The 17,060-nt window shown below is 41.5% G+C and overlaps 1 protein-coding gene across 2 annotated transcripts in view; it reads right to left on the bottom strand.

Annotated features, from left to right (window-relative positions):
- Positions 1-458: 458 nt before the first annotated feature.
- LOC116854212 (cytochrome P450 2C21) overlaps positions 459-17,060 on the bottom strand; it is a 30,735-nt gene continuing 14,133 nt past the window's right edge. For both annotated transcript variants that reach the window (XM_032835932.1, XM_032835933.1), the window contains 3 exons: positions 12,841-13,028; positions 9,005-9,146; positions 459-971 (listed from right to left, as the gene is read on the bottom strand). In XM_032835932.1, coding sequence (XP_032691823.1) covers positions 790-971; positions 9,005-9,146; positions 12,841-13,028 — 512 coding nt within the window. In that variant the 3' untranslated portion in view covers positions 459-789. The remainder of the gene's footprint in view (positions 972-9,004; positions 9,147-12,840; positions 13,029-17,060) is intronic.

The raw sequence follows: 17,060 nt of genomic DNA, 5'->3' as shown, positions 1-17,060 counted from the left end.
TTATATCTATAATATTATTACATAAATGTCACCATAAATCATAGGTATATTATACAGAAATTTATTTATTTATACACACAACACATATACATAAAACACATATTTCTGTATTTGAATAAAACCATATATACATATTATCTTTCCCTCTTCTTTGCCTTCTTTGTCTATGTCTGTGTATGTATGTGTCTCCAACTGTGTGTTTAACCAGTAAGGGAAAACAGGAAGGGCATCCTTGGAGAGACCAACAAATTCATTTTTATCTCATGTTATTGCCTCTGGCTGGAATTACCATCCCCTGTCTTCTCACTGCATGTACATACTTACATGTACATCCCTACACAAACATGTACCACGCACATTTATTTTTTAATAACCACTGGGGAAAAAAAACAAAATTACACGTGCCAAACTATCAAGACATAGGGGTAAGAAATGAGTGAATATCATATATAAAAAATTTTGTAACTTGTGGGATAATTTTTAATAGAAGAAAATATGATATGAATAAGGTGTCTTACCATGGTACAGACTGCAGATGAGATACAGCATAAGATCTCAGGGCTGGGTACACAAAGAATTTAATTGGAAGCTAAGACTGAGTTTTGTTTCATGCGGGCAAATTTGAACTGAATCTTAAAGGATGAAGACAATGAGAAGAGACAGGGTCAGGAATGCCCTCCCTGATGTGAAAGGAGAGGTGGACAGTGGCTAACACACAGGACAGAAAGCATCTGGCATATTCAAGTGAGGCCAGAGTGTGGCTCTGCAATCTGGCAGCCTGACCTTTCTTCAGACTGGGACGAAACAGAGCTTAAAGAAGGGCGGTGCACTGCCCAACCCATTGACAATGGGGGTGGTGTCAATGTCCTTTGGATCAACCAGAGGTTTCAAGGTGAAATGCTGTAAAATGTTGGTCAGTAGTAAAAAGAGCTCCATGCGGGCCAGGCCTTCTCCAATACAAGCTCTCTTTCCTAAAAACGACACATAAATTCAATATTCCTTTAATTCTGCTTCTGAGTTAGCACACAGGGGGGCTTAAATACATATGGATTGAGAAGAGAAATATATTCATAGACTAATTAACCCATGGCTTCTTGTATCTACACAGAAATGTGGTTTCCTTCACTTCCTCGGTACACATTTTTGTGTGCATGCGTAAGGGCAAGGGCAGCTTGCCCCAAGATGGGCCATGTAGGCATAAAGATTATTTTGAGTTAAAAGCAATCAAACCCCAGCAGATTCAGGAAAATCTCCCTACCTCTCCTTCAACTGCCTGCCTGCACCAGGAAGAGAGCATTTAGCAGACTGTTCTTTAATTATGAAACTTACTGACATAACAGGGCAACCTCTCACCTTCCTGCTAATGGTCTGACTCCCCCTGATCCTCAGACCACCGCCCCCCTCCTTAGCTCAGGATGTGGACCACAACCCATGTTGCCTGTCTTTGGAATTTTGTATGTTTGTGGATTGCCCATACCTGTGAAACTAAGTTTGACTTTCTCCTCTTTCTCTGTCTTTTGTCAATTTGATTTTTAGTCCGGCTAGGAAGTATCTTGAAAGGCAGAGGAAAATTCCTCATCCTGGACAGCTGGCCTAGTTGGCAGAAGCTTTAACACACTGGATACTGCCTGCCACAGACCGGGCTGCAGCTGGAGATCCTTGGGACGTCTGACAGACAGCCGGCAGAAGGTAAGATTTCTGACCATGTCTGTCTCCTGGAATCTGAGGAGTCTGATGGAACAAGAATGGTGAGTCCTTTTTCTCTCTTTCTACATTTAGATTAGCAGGAGAAAATGCTTGTGGAACTACTTCCTTATGTTTAGCAACTCTAGGTAATTTTGGTAGGGAACTTTCTTGGGGGGAAACAATGAACCAGAGGTCTTTCATCTTTGTTGATTAATTTTTTAAAAGATTTTGTCAGGTCGAGAGAGAGAGAGCGAGCGAGCACTCAAGCAGGGGAGCAGCAGGCAGAGGGAAAAGCAGACTCCCAGCTGAGCAGGGAGCCCAATGCGGGACCCAATCCCAGGACCCCAGGATCATGACCTGAGCCGAAGGCAGAGGCTTAACCAACTGAGCCACGCAGGCATCCCTCCTTTGTGCCTTTGTATCATTTATCATAAAAAGGAATTACCATCACACAGAAAACAGGCATAGGCCCTATAGGCCTGCTGTTTGAGCCAGTCCCAGAGACTGGTGAGTTCATGGTTCTCATCAGACTGGCACCTGTTTAGATAAACTTTGCTGTAGGTTAAAGGCTGTTGCTAAGGGGTATCCTGGAAACCAAAGCTTCAGGTGGAACACTGAAAAGCTGTGAGAGTGCTCGCCACCTCAAGAAGGCTCCTGTGATAAGGTGGTCACAGAACAGGTGAGACTGACATTTGGTCACCACTTGAGGTCAACCTCAAGAAAACTTCTGTGCAATGAGGTACACTATGGAAAATGTACAATGGCCAACATCTGCCTGTGGCACATCTCTCTTAGGTGTTTGTGTGTTTCCAAGAGACCCAGTGTTTAGCCAGAAGAAAACCAGGTAAGGCTTACCCTTTTTTCTTGTTCTGTGTCCCAGGAGCTTGGCTTTGTGACCAGTGAGAATATTCTTTTTGGTATCTACCATCTGGAGGATGCATTTACCAGGGTGCACTTTGGAGGCCAGTCTAAAAGACTGGGGATCTGAGTCTCTCTCTTTCTGACCATACCAACTCTCAAGGGTGTGTGTCATGAGAAGTCCCAGCCCATAGGAACCTTGCTATTCTCAAACTTTGTTAGTGCTGGAAAGTGCCATTACAGGAGCAAATGCCCCGGGGTCACAGATGATTGAGTCTGGGATGAGAAGCATCTCATGATTTCACTGGAGACCAGCAATGAAGGTTTTCTGCTTTCTTAGACTAACTATGGGAGTCAACTTTTGGATCATGAGGGCTCCATCATCTGTGCCCTCTCTCTGGATGCCTAAGGCATTAAAAGGCTTATTAATTAGAGTTGCTCATAACAGATCCTACTCATCAGTGGTCTGATGATGTATCCTTTAAGCTGGCTAATAAATGTAAAAAGAAAACTTTGTTTAAAAAAATATTTTACTTATTTGAGAGAGAGACAGAAGGATCTGGGTCAGGAGGGGCAGAGGGAGTGTGGGAGGGAGAAGCAGACTCCCCACTGAAAAGGGAACCCAACATGGGGCTCAGTCCCAGGATCCTGAGATCATGACCTGAGCCGAAGGCAGACACTTAACCGACTCAGCCACCCAGGTGCCCCAAAGGAAAACATTCTTTTTTTAAGATTTTATTTATTTATTTATTTGACAGAGAGAGAGAGAGAGAGAGAGAGAGATCATAAGGAGGCAGAGAGGTAGGAAGAGAAAGGAAGGGAATCAGCCTCCCTGCTGAGCAGAGAGCCCGATGTGGGGCTCCATCCCAGGACCCTGGGATCATGACCTGAGCAGAAGGCAGAGGCTTTAACCCACTTAGCCACCCAGGCGCCCCAAGGAAAACGTTCTTAATAGAGAGTGGCTCTCAAATGTCCTAGCCTAATGCCACCCTCAGGGACTCCCTTGACAAGATGAAAGATCAGAAATTAGAAATGTCTACATCCAACATAAATTTCCCCTAAAATCCAGCCTCATCTGCCCATTTTAACTTTCCTTTCCTTTTAGGATTTACATAGAGCACTGTAGTCTCTTCTCTAGGTTCAAAGTATATAGGTTGCTCATGTAAAGGCTGAACGCCAGGAAGTGAATTTAACAAAAGCAGTAAGGCTCACTTTGCTCCTACCTTCCAGGGCTTTGTAATCAGGCCCTGCCAGCTTCAGGCATGGCACTTGGCTGGTGTATCCTAGGCCCACACCGCAAAAGAATGTGTGTCTCAGAGTATATATGAACAGTATTTGCCAATTTTGATTATACCTCCTAAAATTGTTAAATAATTTCAGATAGTTTAAATAGAAATCTTATTCTTTAAAGTGTAACTTTTAATAAAGTAAAAATTAACTGGAAAAAAAAAAAGGTGTGTCTCCTGGACAGCAGCAGACCTTTTAAATTACAAAGCCCTTTTAACCTCTACTTTCAAAGCATTCTACCAAATTCAGAGAGAAATTTAAAAGATTAACCACTAGTCACAACCCCCCTTCAGAGAGGAAACATGAACCAAATTTCTCCCAGGCCCACCTATAAATGATCAGGGAAAGGCCAATATTCGGAGGCTAACAGCCCAGATTAAATTGTGTACCCAGATAGAAGGCCTTTGTTAAAATGCTTTATACAGACTTTACAAAGTCATGAGTCTTTTGTTTCCCATTTTAATTAAAAATCTATATTTTATAAAAATATAAAAGCAAGTTTAGTTAAAAAGGTGGGCCACTCCCTTGATATTCACGCTATAATCCAGTTCTTTGGGGGAACTGTTTCAAAATGACTGTCTTTGCCTTCCAAAGCTCTACAAAGCCAGAAATCCAGCCCCAGAAACAAGTCTAAGCCCACCTGTCTACCAATCCCCAAACTTTGCCTATTCCTCTCAAAATATTTGTAGATACTATAAAAGATCAGCATTTGGAACATGATTGTCCAGTACTTAAAAAAAAAGATAAATTTTAAATAGCAAGTACCCTGAAACTCTAGAAATAAATGTTTTTTTTACATTATTTCTCCATCCCTTGAAATTATAAATCTTTCTCTTTTTTTTTACGAGAGTAAGGGGAGGGCAGGAGCAGAGGGAGAGAGAATCTTAAGTAGGCTCCACTCCCAGTGCAGAGCTCAACCTCACGACTCTCAGGCCATGACATGGGCCAACAAGAAGAGCCTGACACTGACTAAACCACTCAGATGCCCCCTGAATTTATAAATCTAATATCTTTGAACACAGCCCACAGTCACTCAAAAAAATAAAAAAGGGGGAGTGGTGTGGGAAAAGGCCTTTTCAGAGCACAGGCTGCTTAAATCCCTCTTATGTCCAGACTTGGAAGAAACTTGGAGATTTCTCTGTGACTTTGTGAAATAAATTTTCTATCCTATCATCTCTAGGATATAAGAACCATTCTTTAGACACACACTACAGGGAGAATTTTTTCATTAAAAAAAGAAAAAGAGGGAAGCATTTGAAAATTGAGGTTATACCGTCCTGTCCACAAATATTAGTAAAAACAAAAGCCGTAAGAATATTTTTTATCTTGTTTGTGTGTACGTATCCCATATTGCAAATGTGAGGTATTTTCTCTACTTCCAGCTGGTATTGCCAAAATTAATTTATAAAAGAGCACCATTTAGTTGAAGGCAAGCACTCCTAAGGATTGGGCTTTCTTTCTTTTTTTTTTTTTTTTAAGATTTTATTTATTTATTTGACAGACAGAGATCACAAGTAGGCAGAGAGGCAGGCAGAGAGAGAGGGGGAAGCAGGCTCCCTGCCGAGCAGAGAGCCTGATGCGGGACTCGATCCCAGGCCCCTGGGATCATGACCTGAGCTGAAGGCAGAGGCTTTAACCCACTGAGCCACCCAGGCACCCCAGGATTGGGCTTTCTAATACTCAGAAGAGGGGCACCTGGATGGCTCAGTCAGTTAAGCATCTGCTTTCAGCTCAGATCATGATCCCAGAGTCCTGTGATTGAGCCCTAAGTTGGGCTCCCTGCTCAGCGGGGGGAGTCTGCTTCTCCCCTTGCCTTGGCCCCTTACCCGTATTCCTTCTCTTTCTCAAATAAATAAATAAATATTCAATAAAATTTAAAAAGACTTTTATAAAACTCTAAAAGATAGAAACTAACCTAAATGTTTTTCAAGTTTATGTGATCAGGAAAGATGCTCAGTATTAAAGCTAATTTAAAGTTCTTGGTTTAACTAAAATAGCCATGTCTTCAGAGTTATCAGGATTAGGGCGCCTGGATGGCTCAGATGGTTAACGTCAACCGTCTGCCTTCGGCTCAGGTCATGATCCTGGGGTTCTGGGACTGAGTCCCACACTGGGCTCCCTGCTCCTTGGGGAATCTGCTTCTTCCTTGGCCTCTCTCTCCCTCATGAATAAATAAATAAAATCCTTGGAGTTATCAGGATTAAATATAAAACTTGTATTCTGCCTGTGTTTACTGGAAGTCACATAAATTCATGCTATCTCTTACAATCTTTGATAGAAAAAAACATTAAAATGATGGCTTACTTTGTCTAATGCCTCAAAATTTTGTAGGTAGACTAAACTATTCAGAATACATAAATTAAATAAATGTAAATAAGATAAAAAGGTATGTAGGTGAACTTTTATAATTTTTGTTTTTTTAAAGATTTTATTATTTTAGAGTGATCGAGAATGCAAGTGGGGAGAGAGAATCTGAAGCAGACCCCACCCTGAGGTCGGAGCCCAACAAGGGGCTCGATCCCACGACTGTGAGATCATATGTGGGGAAACTTTTAAAGAGCTCCCAAAATCTTTGGTAACTTGGATTTTTAAAAATTTTGCTAAGTTAAATGTTAAGCTAAATTCATTGAATATCTAGATCATTTCCAGATAAGATAAAACAATGAAACATTAAGTACCGAATACAGGTTTCTCTCCTTTTGTCTTATTTACAGAGAAACTAAAGGTAAGTTTGGGTCAGTTAGTAAACCTGGTTTGTGCCTTACTGAAAGAGTGTACTGTGAAAAAACACGTGTTTCTAAGTGGCAAAGCTATTCCTCAATTTGCCAGTCTAAAGATCACTAGTAACACTAGGAACTAGTAACAGTTCACTGCAAAAAGTGAGAGGCCTCCAGTCACAGACCTGCTGATCTGGGATGCTGGGCAGGCACTCATGGAATGGGACTTCCTGGAAACAACAAGAAACGGGGGCTGCCATGACAACAGTTCCTACGGGCCGGACCTCTCAACGACTAACACACTTGAGAGCTGGCGTGGCCAGACAGAGACTTCGAACCCCATTCTACTTGGCCAGGCGTCCTAGTTCTAACAGCTTTTAAGTGTTCTACCGGTGTCTGCCAGTTCTGCAGCTCCGGCTTCCAAGATGTTGTTAAGCAACACCCCTCATGTGCCCATTAACCTTGAGCAAAGAAAGTTTGTATGACAAATGACATAAAGGACACAAAGGAAAACAAAGATCCTCTCTGGGAGGAAAGAGAAATGTTAGCAAAAAAGACCCTACCAAATGTACCAAGAGTCACTTAGCCCAAGGAACTAGTTGCACAAGAGTTCTCTCCTGCTAATATAAATTTAGAGAGAAAAAGGACTGTTGCCGTTCCCACTCCATCAGACCCTGCGGACAGAAATTCTGAGAGCCCGACGTGGTAGGAAATCTTACCTTGTGCCAGCTGTCAGATGTCCCAAGGATCTCTCAGCTACAGCAATGTGTGGGGCGAGCAGTGTCCAGCTGACACACCTTGTCGGGGAGCAAGAATTTCCTGTCCCCTTCAAGGTCCCTGTGGCTGGTCTAAGGATCAGACTGACACCAGACAAATTAACAGAAGGAAATAAAATTTCATTTTCTACGTACGGAGTAATTCACACAGACTCAGAAATTCCAAAGAGAGTCAGGCAAACAAGGTATATACGTCATCCTGAACTAAGGGGTCAGGAAAAAAAGAAATATTACAAATTGGCCACAAACCTACTAACTAATCCCTGATCCCCTGACATACAATTTCAAATGTGATCTAGATTCCAGTCATTCCTGCAACTGAAATAGCCTTCCTCTCTGCTCTGCCTGTTGATACTTCCCACATCCTTCTAGAGCCACCTCAGATGTCATTTCTTCTATGTAAACTTCTTTGATGTGCTCAGAGTATATAACTCACTTCTTTATCTCTTTGTGACAACACTCGCTAATGCTTCAAAACAGCACATTTCAGATGAAATTTTACTTAATCATCTGTCTCACATTCTGGAACATAAGCTCCTAAGGTAAGGCCTCAGATCTTGTAATGATACCCACAGTGTCAGCGCAAAGCAGGTCGGCAAGCCCTGTGACTTGAACAGAAATCTCAAGGAATCTCATTATGCAGTAATGGGCCCAACACAGAGGAAGAAAGATAAGGAGTAGTTCAGTAGGTATCCTGCTTTGAGATCCTCTCTGGGCATGGTCCATAATCTTGAGACCACAATAGCAAGTGTTGCTTGATATTTGTGTTTCTTCTATATTCAGTCGGAAACAAATCTCCCATTTTTGCCTCTGTTTCAATTACTTCTGCAGGAAAGGCCCTTTTACCCTCCCTTCTTCCCCCCATGTCTCCTTTAGAATGTGCTGAATATTCTCCATTTCTCCCTCCTTCCAGCTCCATTTTGGGTTTGTCTTTTATGTCTACTCTGTGCTCAGGAAGCTGATTTCTGTGGACTGCATAAAGCAAGAAGTTAGTTCCCTTCTGGGTTCTGAATAAATTCAGAGCATTAGCTACTGACAAGGTCAGACGATCTATTCCCTCCTGCCGGGCTGCAGTTTAGACAGCGGCTGTACGCCTCTGCTACAGACACCAACTCCTGTTGAAGCATCCACTCTTTCTTTCCTCAAGTTCTACTGGGCTTCCAGTAATGCCCTTCTTCCCTCATCCCTTCCGACCTACGATGGGAACGTCTTCTGGCCGATGCTGGTCTATCACACCTTAATCCTGCCTACATCTCTGAAAAACAGTCTCATCATTAAATACTCAAAAATTAGCCACAAGCTTACTAACTAATCACTAATCCCCAAACAGACTAGAAAATTCAAATATGATCTAGATTTAGTCATTCTGGAACGACTTGTTGAGTGTGTCACCTGTTTCTTCCCAGGACCCTAACAAAGTAAAGGGAGATACTCAAATTTCCCTTACCCTCTCTCTATCTACTCTACTCCCTACCCCTTCTTAGGACTCTCAGTGGTTGGTTCTGGGGCCAGTCTTGGCAAAGGAAAGCCTCCAATCCAACGAGAAACAACCTGGGCTTCGGGAGTGATGCCCCTGGCCTCAAACAAATGACAATCTGTTCAGCCCAGAGTAGTCTCCATGCAAAGCCCTTCCTCATCTCCCTGACCCCTGATGTAGAGATAATAATGAAGCTTGCTTGCCTGCGGAGAAGGACACGAAGTAGTCACTCCTCTTAAAGTTGCCACTTTTATCCAGGAAGTGGCCGGGATCAAAGCGATCTGGTTTGGGAAACTCTTGGTCATCATGCAGAACGGAAGTCAGAGATGTTAATATGGTTGTGCCCTGATGTGAAGGAAAACAGATAAACTAGATTATAATGAAAGTCATGGAGCTTGAAATCCTTTTGTTTTATAGATGAGGAGAGAGGTATAAAAAGAACGTATTGGGGTGCCTGGGTGGCTCAGTGGGTTAAGCCTCTGCCTTCAGCTCAGGTCATGATCCCAGGGTCCTGGGATCGAGCCCTGCGTCAGGCTCTCTGCTCAGCGGGGAGCCTGCTTCCCCTTCTCTCTCTGCTCGTCTCTCTGCCTACTTGTGATCTCTGTCTGTCAAATAAATAAATAAAATCTTAAAAAAAAACCGTATTTACTCCTTATTTCAGAACAAATGACCTACCCTAACAGGTTCTAAATCCTTTAATGTCAGTCCAAGGCATTGCTAACTGACGCCCAAGTCATTCTCTTCAGTTTGTAGCCTGATACTAGCACTTGCTTTTTCAGAAAATTAAGGGAACTCCCTGGAGTGCATTGTTCTTGACAGATAAATTGCAGTATTTTTTTTTTAAGATTTTATGTATTTATTTGACAGAGATCACAAGTAGGTAGAGAGGCAGGTGGCGGGGGGGCAGGAAGCAGACTCCCTGCTGAGCAGAGAGCCCGATGTGGGGCTCAATCCCTGGACCCTGAGACCACGACCTGAGCTGAAGGCAGAGGCTTAACCTCCTCAGCCACCCAGGCACCCCAAATTGCAGTATTGTCTAAAAGGAGCTGATGCCCCTGAAAATCCAGCTCATTGTCTTTGGAACACAGGATAAGGTCTTCAAAGATTTACTTGAGTGGCTATATTCTTGAAACCCTTTACCTTCCCATCAAGATGACAAAATAAGGGGTGCCTGGCTGGCTCAATCAATAGAGCATGTGACTTTTGATCTTGGGATCATGGCTTCAAGCTATGTTCTACACTGGGTGTAGAACTTACTTAAAAAAATTTTTTTTAAAGATGAGAACAAATAACTATCCCCTTCTGTTGTGCTGTTTCAATTAGATTATTGCAATTTCTTGTGGAAACGAGACAGCATTTCTAGTTTTGAATAGGGTGTTCCTAAACTCATGGATGCAGTACAACATGATGATTTGGAGTTTAGTTTTCAAAATCAATTGAATCTTTCTATTAAATTAAGCTCTGTGATGATAGGCCAGTTGTGTAACACTTCCATGACTCATTTTCATTACTAGTAAAATGTAAAGGATACATCGGCACTAGTTCATCACAAACATAAAATGAGATAATATATGAAATACTTTTGCACGAAAATGCCTGCATGCTAGGGGTGCCTGGGTGACTCAGTCAGTTGGTCATCTGACTCTAGATTTTGGCTCAGGTCACAATCTCAGGGTGGTGAGATCAAGCCCTGCATTGGACTCTATGCTCAGTATGAAGTCTGCTTGATTCTCTCTCCCTTTCCCCCTACCCCTTCCCCTGGCTGTATGCTCTAAATAAATAAATAAGTACATAAATAAGTAAAATCTGTAAAAAAATTTCTCTCTCCCTCCCTGCCCAGTTTTCCTGCTCATGCATGGGTCTCTCTTAAAAAAAAAAAAAAAATTACCACAGGGTAAAATGCTCAATAAAGGGATGCATGGGTGGCTCTGTTAGTTAAGCCTCTGCTTTTATTTATTTTTTGTTAAAAAAGATTTTATTTATTTATTTGACAGAAATCACAAGCAGACAGAGAGGCAGGCAGAGAGAGACAGGAGGAAGCAGGCTCCCTGCTGAGCAGAGAGCCGGATGTGGGGCTCGATCGCAGGACCCTGAGATCACAACCTGAGTGGAAGGCAGAGGCTTTAACCCACTGAGCCACCCAGGTGCTCCAAGCCTCTGCTTTTAGCTCAGGTCATGATCTCCAGATCCTGGGATCAAGTAAAAATAGAAGAGAAGGGAACACTTCCAAATTCATTTTGTGAGGGCAGCATAATTCTAATTCCAAAACCACCCAAGGACACCACAAGAAAAGAAAATTAAAGGCCAATATCTCTGATGAAGATGTTAAAAATTCTCAATAAAAATCTTTACAAACTGAATTGTACGGTACAGTAAAGGGATTATATCCCATAATCAAGTCGGATTTAGTCCAGGGATGCAAGGATGGTTCAACATCCACAAATCATTGTGATGTACATTAAAAAATGAAGGCTAAAAATCATATGATCATCTCAGTAGATGCTGACAAAAGTCAACATTAGTTTATGATAAAAATGCTCAACAAAGTACATATAGAGGGAATGTACCTCGACATCATAAAGGCCATATATGATAAAGGCCATCTATGATAAGTCCACAGCTAACATCATTCTCAATGGGGAAAAGCTTCAGCTTTTCCTCTACATCAGAAACAAAAGAAAGATGCCCACTCTCACCACTTTTATTCAGCATAGTACTAGAAGTCCTAGTCCAAGCATTTTGGCAAGAAAAAGAAAAAGCACTCAAATAGGAAAAGAAGCAGAACTATCACTATTTGAAGATGACATGACATTGTAAATTTTTAAAATCCCTAAAGACTCCACTCAAACTGTTAGAATAAATTAATTCAGGATAAAAATGAATATACAAATATCTGTTACATTTTTAATGTGAAACTAATAATGAACTCTAAAGGAATTAAGAAAACCAACCCATGCACATTGGTATAAAAAACCTAGTAATAAATTTAACCAAAGAGGTGAAAGATCTGTACACTGAAAACTATGACACTGATGAAAGAAATGGAAGAAGACACAGAACAAATGGAAAGGTATTCTGTGCCCATGGTTTGGGAAAATTAATATTGTTATAATATCTATACCAGCCAAAGCCATCTTTAGATTCAATGCAATCCTTATCAAGATTCCTATGGCATTTTCATAGAAATGGAATAAACAATCCTAAAATCTGTGGAGAATGACAAAAGTCCTAAAGAGCCAAAGCAATCTGGCGAAAGAACAAAGCTGGAGGCATCACACTTCCTCATTTCAAACTGTATGACAAAGCTACAGTCATTAAAACAGCATGATATTGGTATAAAAACAGATGCATAGATCAATGAAAAGAATACACGGCCTAGGAATAAACCCATGCATAGGGGGCCAATTAATTTTTAACAAAGGTGCCAAGATATACAACTAAGAAAAGACAATCTCTTCAATAAATGGTGTTGGAGAAACTAAATCCTATCTTAACAAGAGACATAAAAATGAACTCAAAATGAATTAAATAATTGAATATAAGACCTAAAACCACAAAAATCCTAGAAGAACATAGGCAATAAGGAGTCTTGGCAATGAATACTATGAAGAAAATCCCGTGGGAGTCCAAGCACTATGATTTATAAAATTGCATCAACAAAGTAAAAAGAAAGGAGCATGTGGTCAGAGGGTAAGATGTCTGGTCTCTGACTGTGTCATACTTATAGATGGTTAGGTAATCTATAATCCTACTTTCGTGATGCCTGATAACCTAAGATTCTCAAGGAGGGGCACATAGGTGGCTTAGTCAGTTACACCTCCAACTCTTGATTTGGGCTCAGGTCATGATCTCAGGGTCATGAGAGGGAACCCCTGGATGGGATTGGGCTGGACATGGTGTCTGGTTGAGATTCTCTGTCCTTCTCCCTCTGCCCCTCCCCTCTTGCTTTCTCTCTCAAAACAAAAAAAAAAAATGTGTAAATAAAAAATTAAAAATTAAAAAAATTCTTAAGGAGTAGTAGAGATGAAATCTCTCTCACCTTGGGAATAAAGTATTCTCTGAACTTAATGTCCTGAGTCACTGCATGTGGGAGACTGTTGGGGACGAGATCAATGTATCTCTGGATCTCGTGTACCACAGCATCTGTGTAGGGCATGCGGCTCCTGTCCTGCATGCAGGGGCTCCGGTGTCTGCCAACCACACGGTGAATCTCTTCCTGGACTTTAGCTGCAGGATAGGAATCAGAATTTATATGAAATGGAAAAGTCATTTGATCTGACCTTTTTCCTTGTTGTTGTTGAAATATTTTATTAACTTTAAAGAGAGAGATTGGGGAGGAGGGACAGAGGGAGGAGAGAACCAAAAGCTGACTCCAAGTTGAGTGTGGCGCCTGATGGGAGACCCAGTCTCATGACCCGGAGATCAAAACCTGAGCAGAAACCAAGAATCGATGTATAACTGACTGAGCCACCCAGGTGCCCCTTGATGTGATCTTTATCATGGCTACATTGTGGAAGGAGACTAGGAGAGGGGAAAATCACATATGGCTACTTTCTTCAGCGGCAGAAATTTGTTTCCTAGTCAAATTGGAATCTCATTAGAGACGTTAAGATATGTACATAGAACACATAATTGTACTATGAGAGTCAACTCTGATTCTCTATTTTGTGTGCTTTGTTTGATAAACTCAGGGATCTGGGGTCTTAAAAGCTCACTATAGACCATGCTGTTTGACCACTTTGTGTAGGCCCGTTTTTGTTTTAAATGTGTAAGTTCCAGTGCCGGGGTGGCTTAGTCTGTTAAGTGATGAGCGCAGAGTCCAGAGATTGAACCCCACATCAGGATCCTCCTCCACAGAAAGCCTGCTTCTCCCTCTGCCCCTCACCCCCCTCATGTTCTCTCTCTGTATCATTTGCTCTCTCTCAAATAAAATCTTAAAAAAAATGTAAATTCCAAGAGGCTAAAACTACGCAGGGCAATAAATGCTTAATAAATAGAACAACTGAGGGGCGCCTGGGTGGCTCAGTGGGTTAACCCTCCGCCTTCGGCTCAGGTCATGGTCTCAGTGTCCTGGGATCAAGCTCCGCATCAGGCTCTCTGCCTGCTTCCTCCTCTCTCTCTTCCTGCCTCTCTGCCTACTTGTGATCTCTCTCTGTGTCAAATAAATAGATAGATAGATAGATAGATAGAACTGAATAAGATGTTGGACTCAGCACACAGGACCCAGAAGTTAACATTTCTTTAGGATGCAAAACATGACAGGCATGCTGTACAATGTATTACATTACTTTATAATTCCTCAAAAAATTCTACATGTTGGGTATTATTTTATGTGCCTTAAAAATAAGAAAACAGGTCCATAAAAGTAAATGTATTTCTTAAAGACACCCAGGTGTTCTGTGGTCTTTTTTTTTCATTTTTTTAATTGTGTTATGTTAGTCACCATAAAATGTATCATTTGTTGTTTTTCTTAAAATATTTTATTTATTTATTTGACACACAGAGAGAGATCACAAGTAGGCAGAGAGGCAGGCAAGGGAGGGGAAGGAAGGAGGCAGGGAGCAGGGAGCCCGATGTGGAGCTCCATCCCAGGACCCTGAGATCATGACCTGAGCCGAAGGCAGAGGCTTAACCCACTGAGCCACCCAGGCACCCCTAAAATACATCATTTGCTTTTGATGCTGTGTTCCAAGATTCATTGTTTATGTACAACACCCAGGGCTCCATGCAATACGTGCCCTCCTTAATACCCCCCACCAGGCTCACTTATCCCCCTGACCCCCTCCCCTCTAAAACCCTCAGTTTGTTTCTCAGAGTCCACAGTCTCTCCTGGTCTTTCTTATTCTCAAACCCATAATCTTAGCAACTGAATAAGATCACTGAAAGTAATTTGGGTTAGCGAATTATATTTTTCCTTTATTTGTAAAATGTATCACGTTAATAATATGCAGTTTTAGTAGGACTGTTCATTAGTTAAAATAAACATTTATTAACCTTCTCCCATGAGGGAAAGATCCTGTGACCGTTAGGAAGCATCATCTCTCCTAAACAGATGAGGGACCAAGCAAGATACACAAAGAGTTCGTCATGAGTCTGAGGTCACACAGCTACTTACTATAAAGTCGGGATCTGAAGCCACTGTAGTTAGTCTATAACACATTTTCTCCTGTACCATGTTGCTACTTTGGTCAAATGGTGTGGATCTACTACCTGAAGAATGTGTCTTTGTTAAGGGAGCACTGATAATCTGTGGTTTGATAGCTATCAGGAAGACTTGGGAATTTTAGAGAAGTTTTAAACTTCACCTTTTCAAGTTGAGAAGCTGGATTTTTATCTAGAAGACAGTGATTATGCAAAGTGGTTAGGAACTTACTTAAATAATCAGAATGCTTAAGAATGCCCCAGTAAGGAATGAAAATGGGAAGAAAAAGAATATATAAATGGATATGATGCAAGAAAAAATTAACATGGAAGCATTGGGGAACGAGGACACCAAAAATCCAAAAGGATTTTTGCCATGTACACAAGATTTACAGGTCTGGAGAAAAATGTCATATGGTATCTGGAGTCATAATCAATATAGATCTAATAAGAGGGAAGTTATTTGGCTGAAAGAATCTGTGTCAAGTGAAGGAAGCACAGTGCCATTAGATCCCATAATGTGTGACAGCAAAGGGATCTCAAAGCTGTGCTTCTAGCTTGCACCATTTGGGAAGTACTTCTTACTTGGACTGGGAGGGTAAAAGGACTTGAAACAAAGGAGAATGATCTAGTGCTGACATCACGGAGATAAGCTTCCTGAGATTTAATTGTATTAAAAGTGTCTCTGCTTCCCCCTCTATCTCCCTGCCTCTCTGCCTATTTGTGATCACTCTCTCTGCCAAATAAATAAATATTTTTTTTAAAAAGTGTCGCTTCCCTATGACCCTGCAGTTGCACTACTGGGTATTTACCCCAAAGATACAGATGGAGTGAAAAGAAGGGCCATCTGTACCCCAATGTTCATAGCAGCAATGGCCACGGTTGCCAAACTGTGGAAAGAACCAAGATGCCCTTCAATGGACGAATGGATAAGGAAGATGTGGTCCCTATACACTATGGAGTATTATGCCTCCATCAGAAAGGATGAATAGCCAACTTTTGTAGCAACATGGATGGGACTGGAAGAGATTATGCTGAGTGAAATAAGTCAAGCAGAGAGCGTCAATTATCATATGGTTTTGCTTATTTGTGGAGCATAAGGAAAACATGGAAGACATGGGGAGATGGAGAGGAGAAGGGAGTTGAGCGAAATTGGAAGGGGAGGTGAACCATGAGAGACTATGGACTCTGAAAAACAATCTGAGGGTTTTGAAGGGGCGGGAGGTGGGAAGTTGGGTGAGCCTGGTGGTGGGTATTATGGAGGGCACGTATTGCATGGAGCACTGGGTGTGGTGCATAAACAATGAATTCTGGTACACTGAAAAGAAATTTAAAAAAAAAAATTAAAAAAAAAAGTGTCTCAGTGTGCCAAAGCACAGAACATGATTCAGTAGTGAAGGAAATAATCCTTTGATGAGCACTCAAAAAAGAAGAGGAAGAAAAGTGGGAAGGTTGCATTTGCAAGAGAAACTGTATTTGTGAGGAAGAATTTCTTTGTCTTAATGGGTATATTTGAAAAGACTGTATTTGTATGTAACCTTTTTTATTTAGGGACAGAATCTCTTAGATGAAGACAGACTGTCATTTTGACTGAGTCGATCCTCACACTGAAAATGCATTTGAGTAGAAATATCTTCTGACAGGAGCACCTGGGTGGCTCAGTGGGTTAAGCCTCTGCCTTCAGCTCAGGTCATGATCCCGGGGTCCTGGGATCGAGCCCCGCATCAGGCTCTCTGCTCAGCAGGGAGCCTGCTTCCCTTCCTCTCTCTCTGCCTGCCTCTCTGCCTACTTGTGCTCTCTCTGTGTCAAATAAATAAATAAATAAAAACCTTTATTAAAAAAAAAAACTCAATCACAAGAGGAAATTTGGAAAGAACCCAAATACATGGAGACTAAACAGCATCCTTCTAAAGAATGAATGGGTCAACCAGGAAATTAAAGAAGAATTGAAAAAATTCATGGAAACAAATGATAATGAAAACACAATGGTTCAAAATCTGTGGGACACAGCAAAGGCAGTCCTGAGAGGAAAATATATAGCGGTACAAGCCTTTCTCAAGAAACAAGAAAGGTCTCAGGTACACAACCTAACCCTACACCTAAAGGAGCTGGAGAAAA

This window comes from Lontra canadensis, unplaced genomic scaffold (genome assembly GCF_010015895.1).
Source record: "Lontra canadensis isolate GAN:19392208 unplaced genomic scaffold, GSC_riverotter_1.0 scaffold3, whole genome shotgun sequence".
Taxonomy (NCBI): Eukaryota; Metazoa; Chordata; class Mammalia; order Carnivora; family Mustelidae; genus Lontra; species Lontra canadensis.
This window is presented reverse-complemented; position numbering and strand designations above follow the sequence as displayed.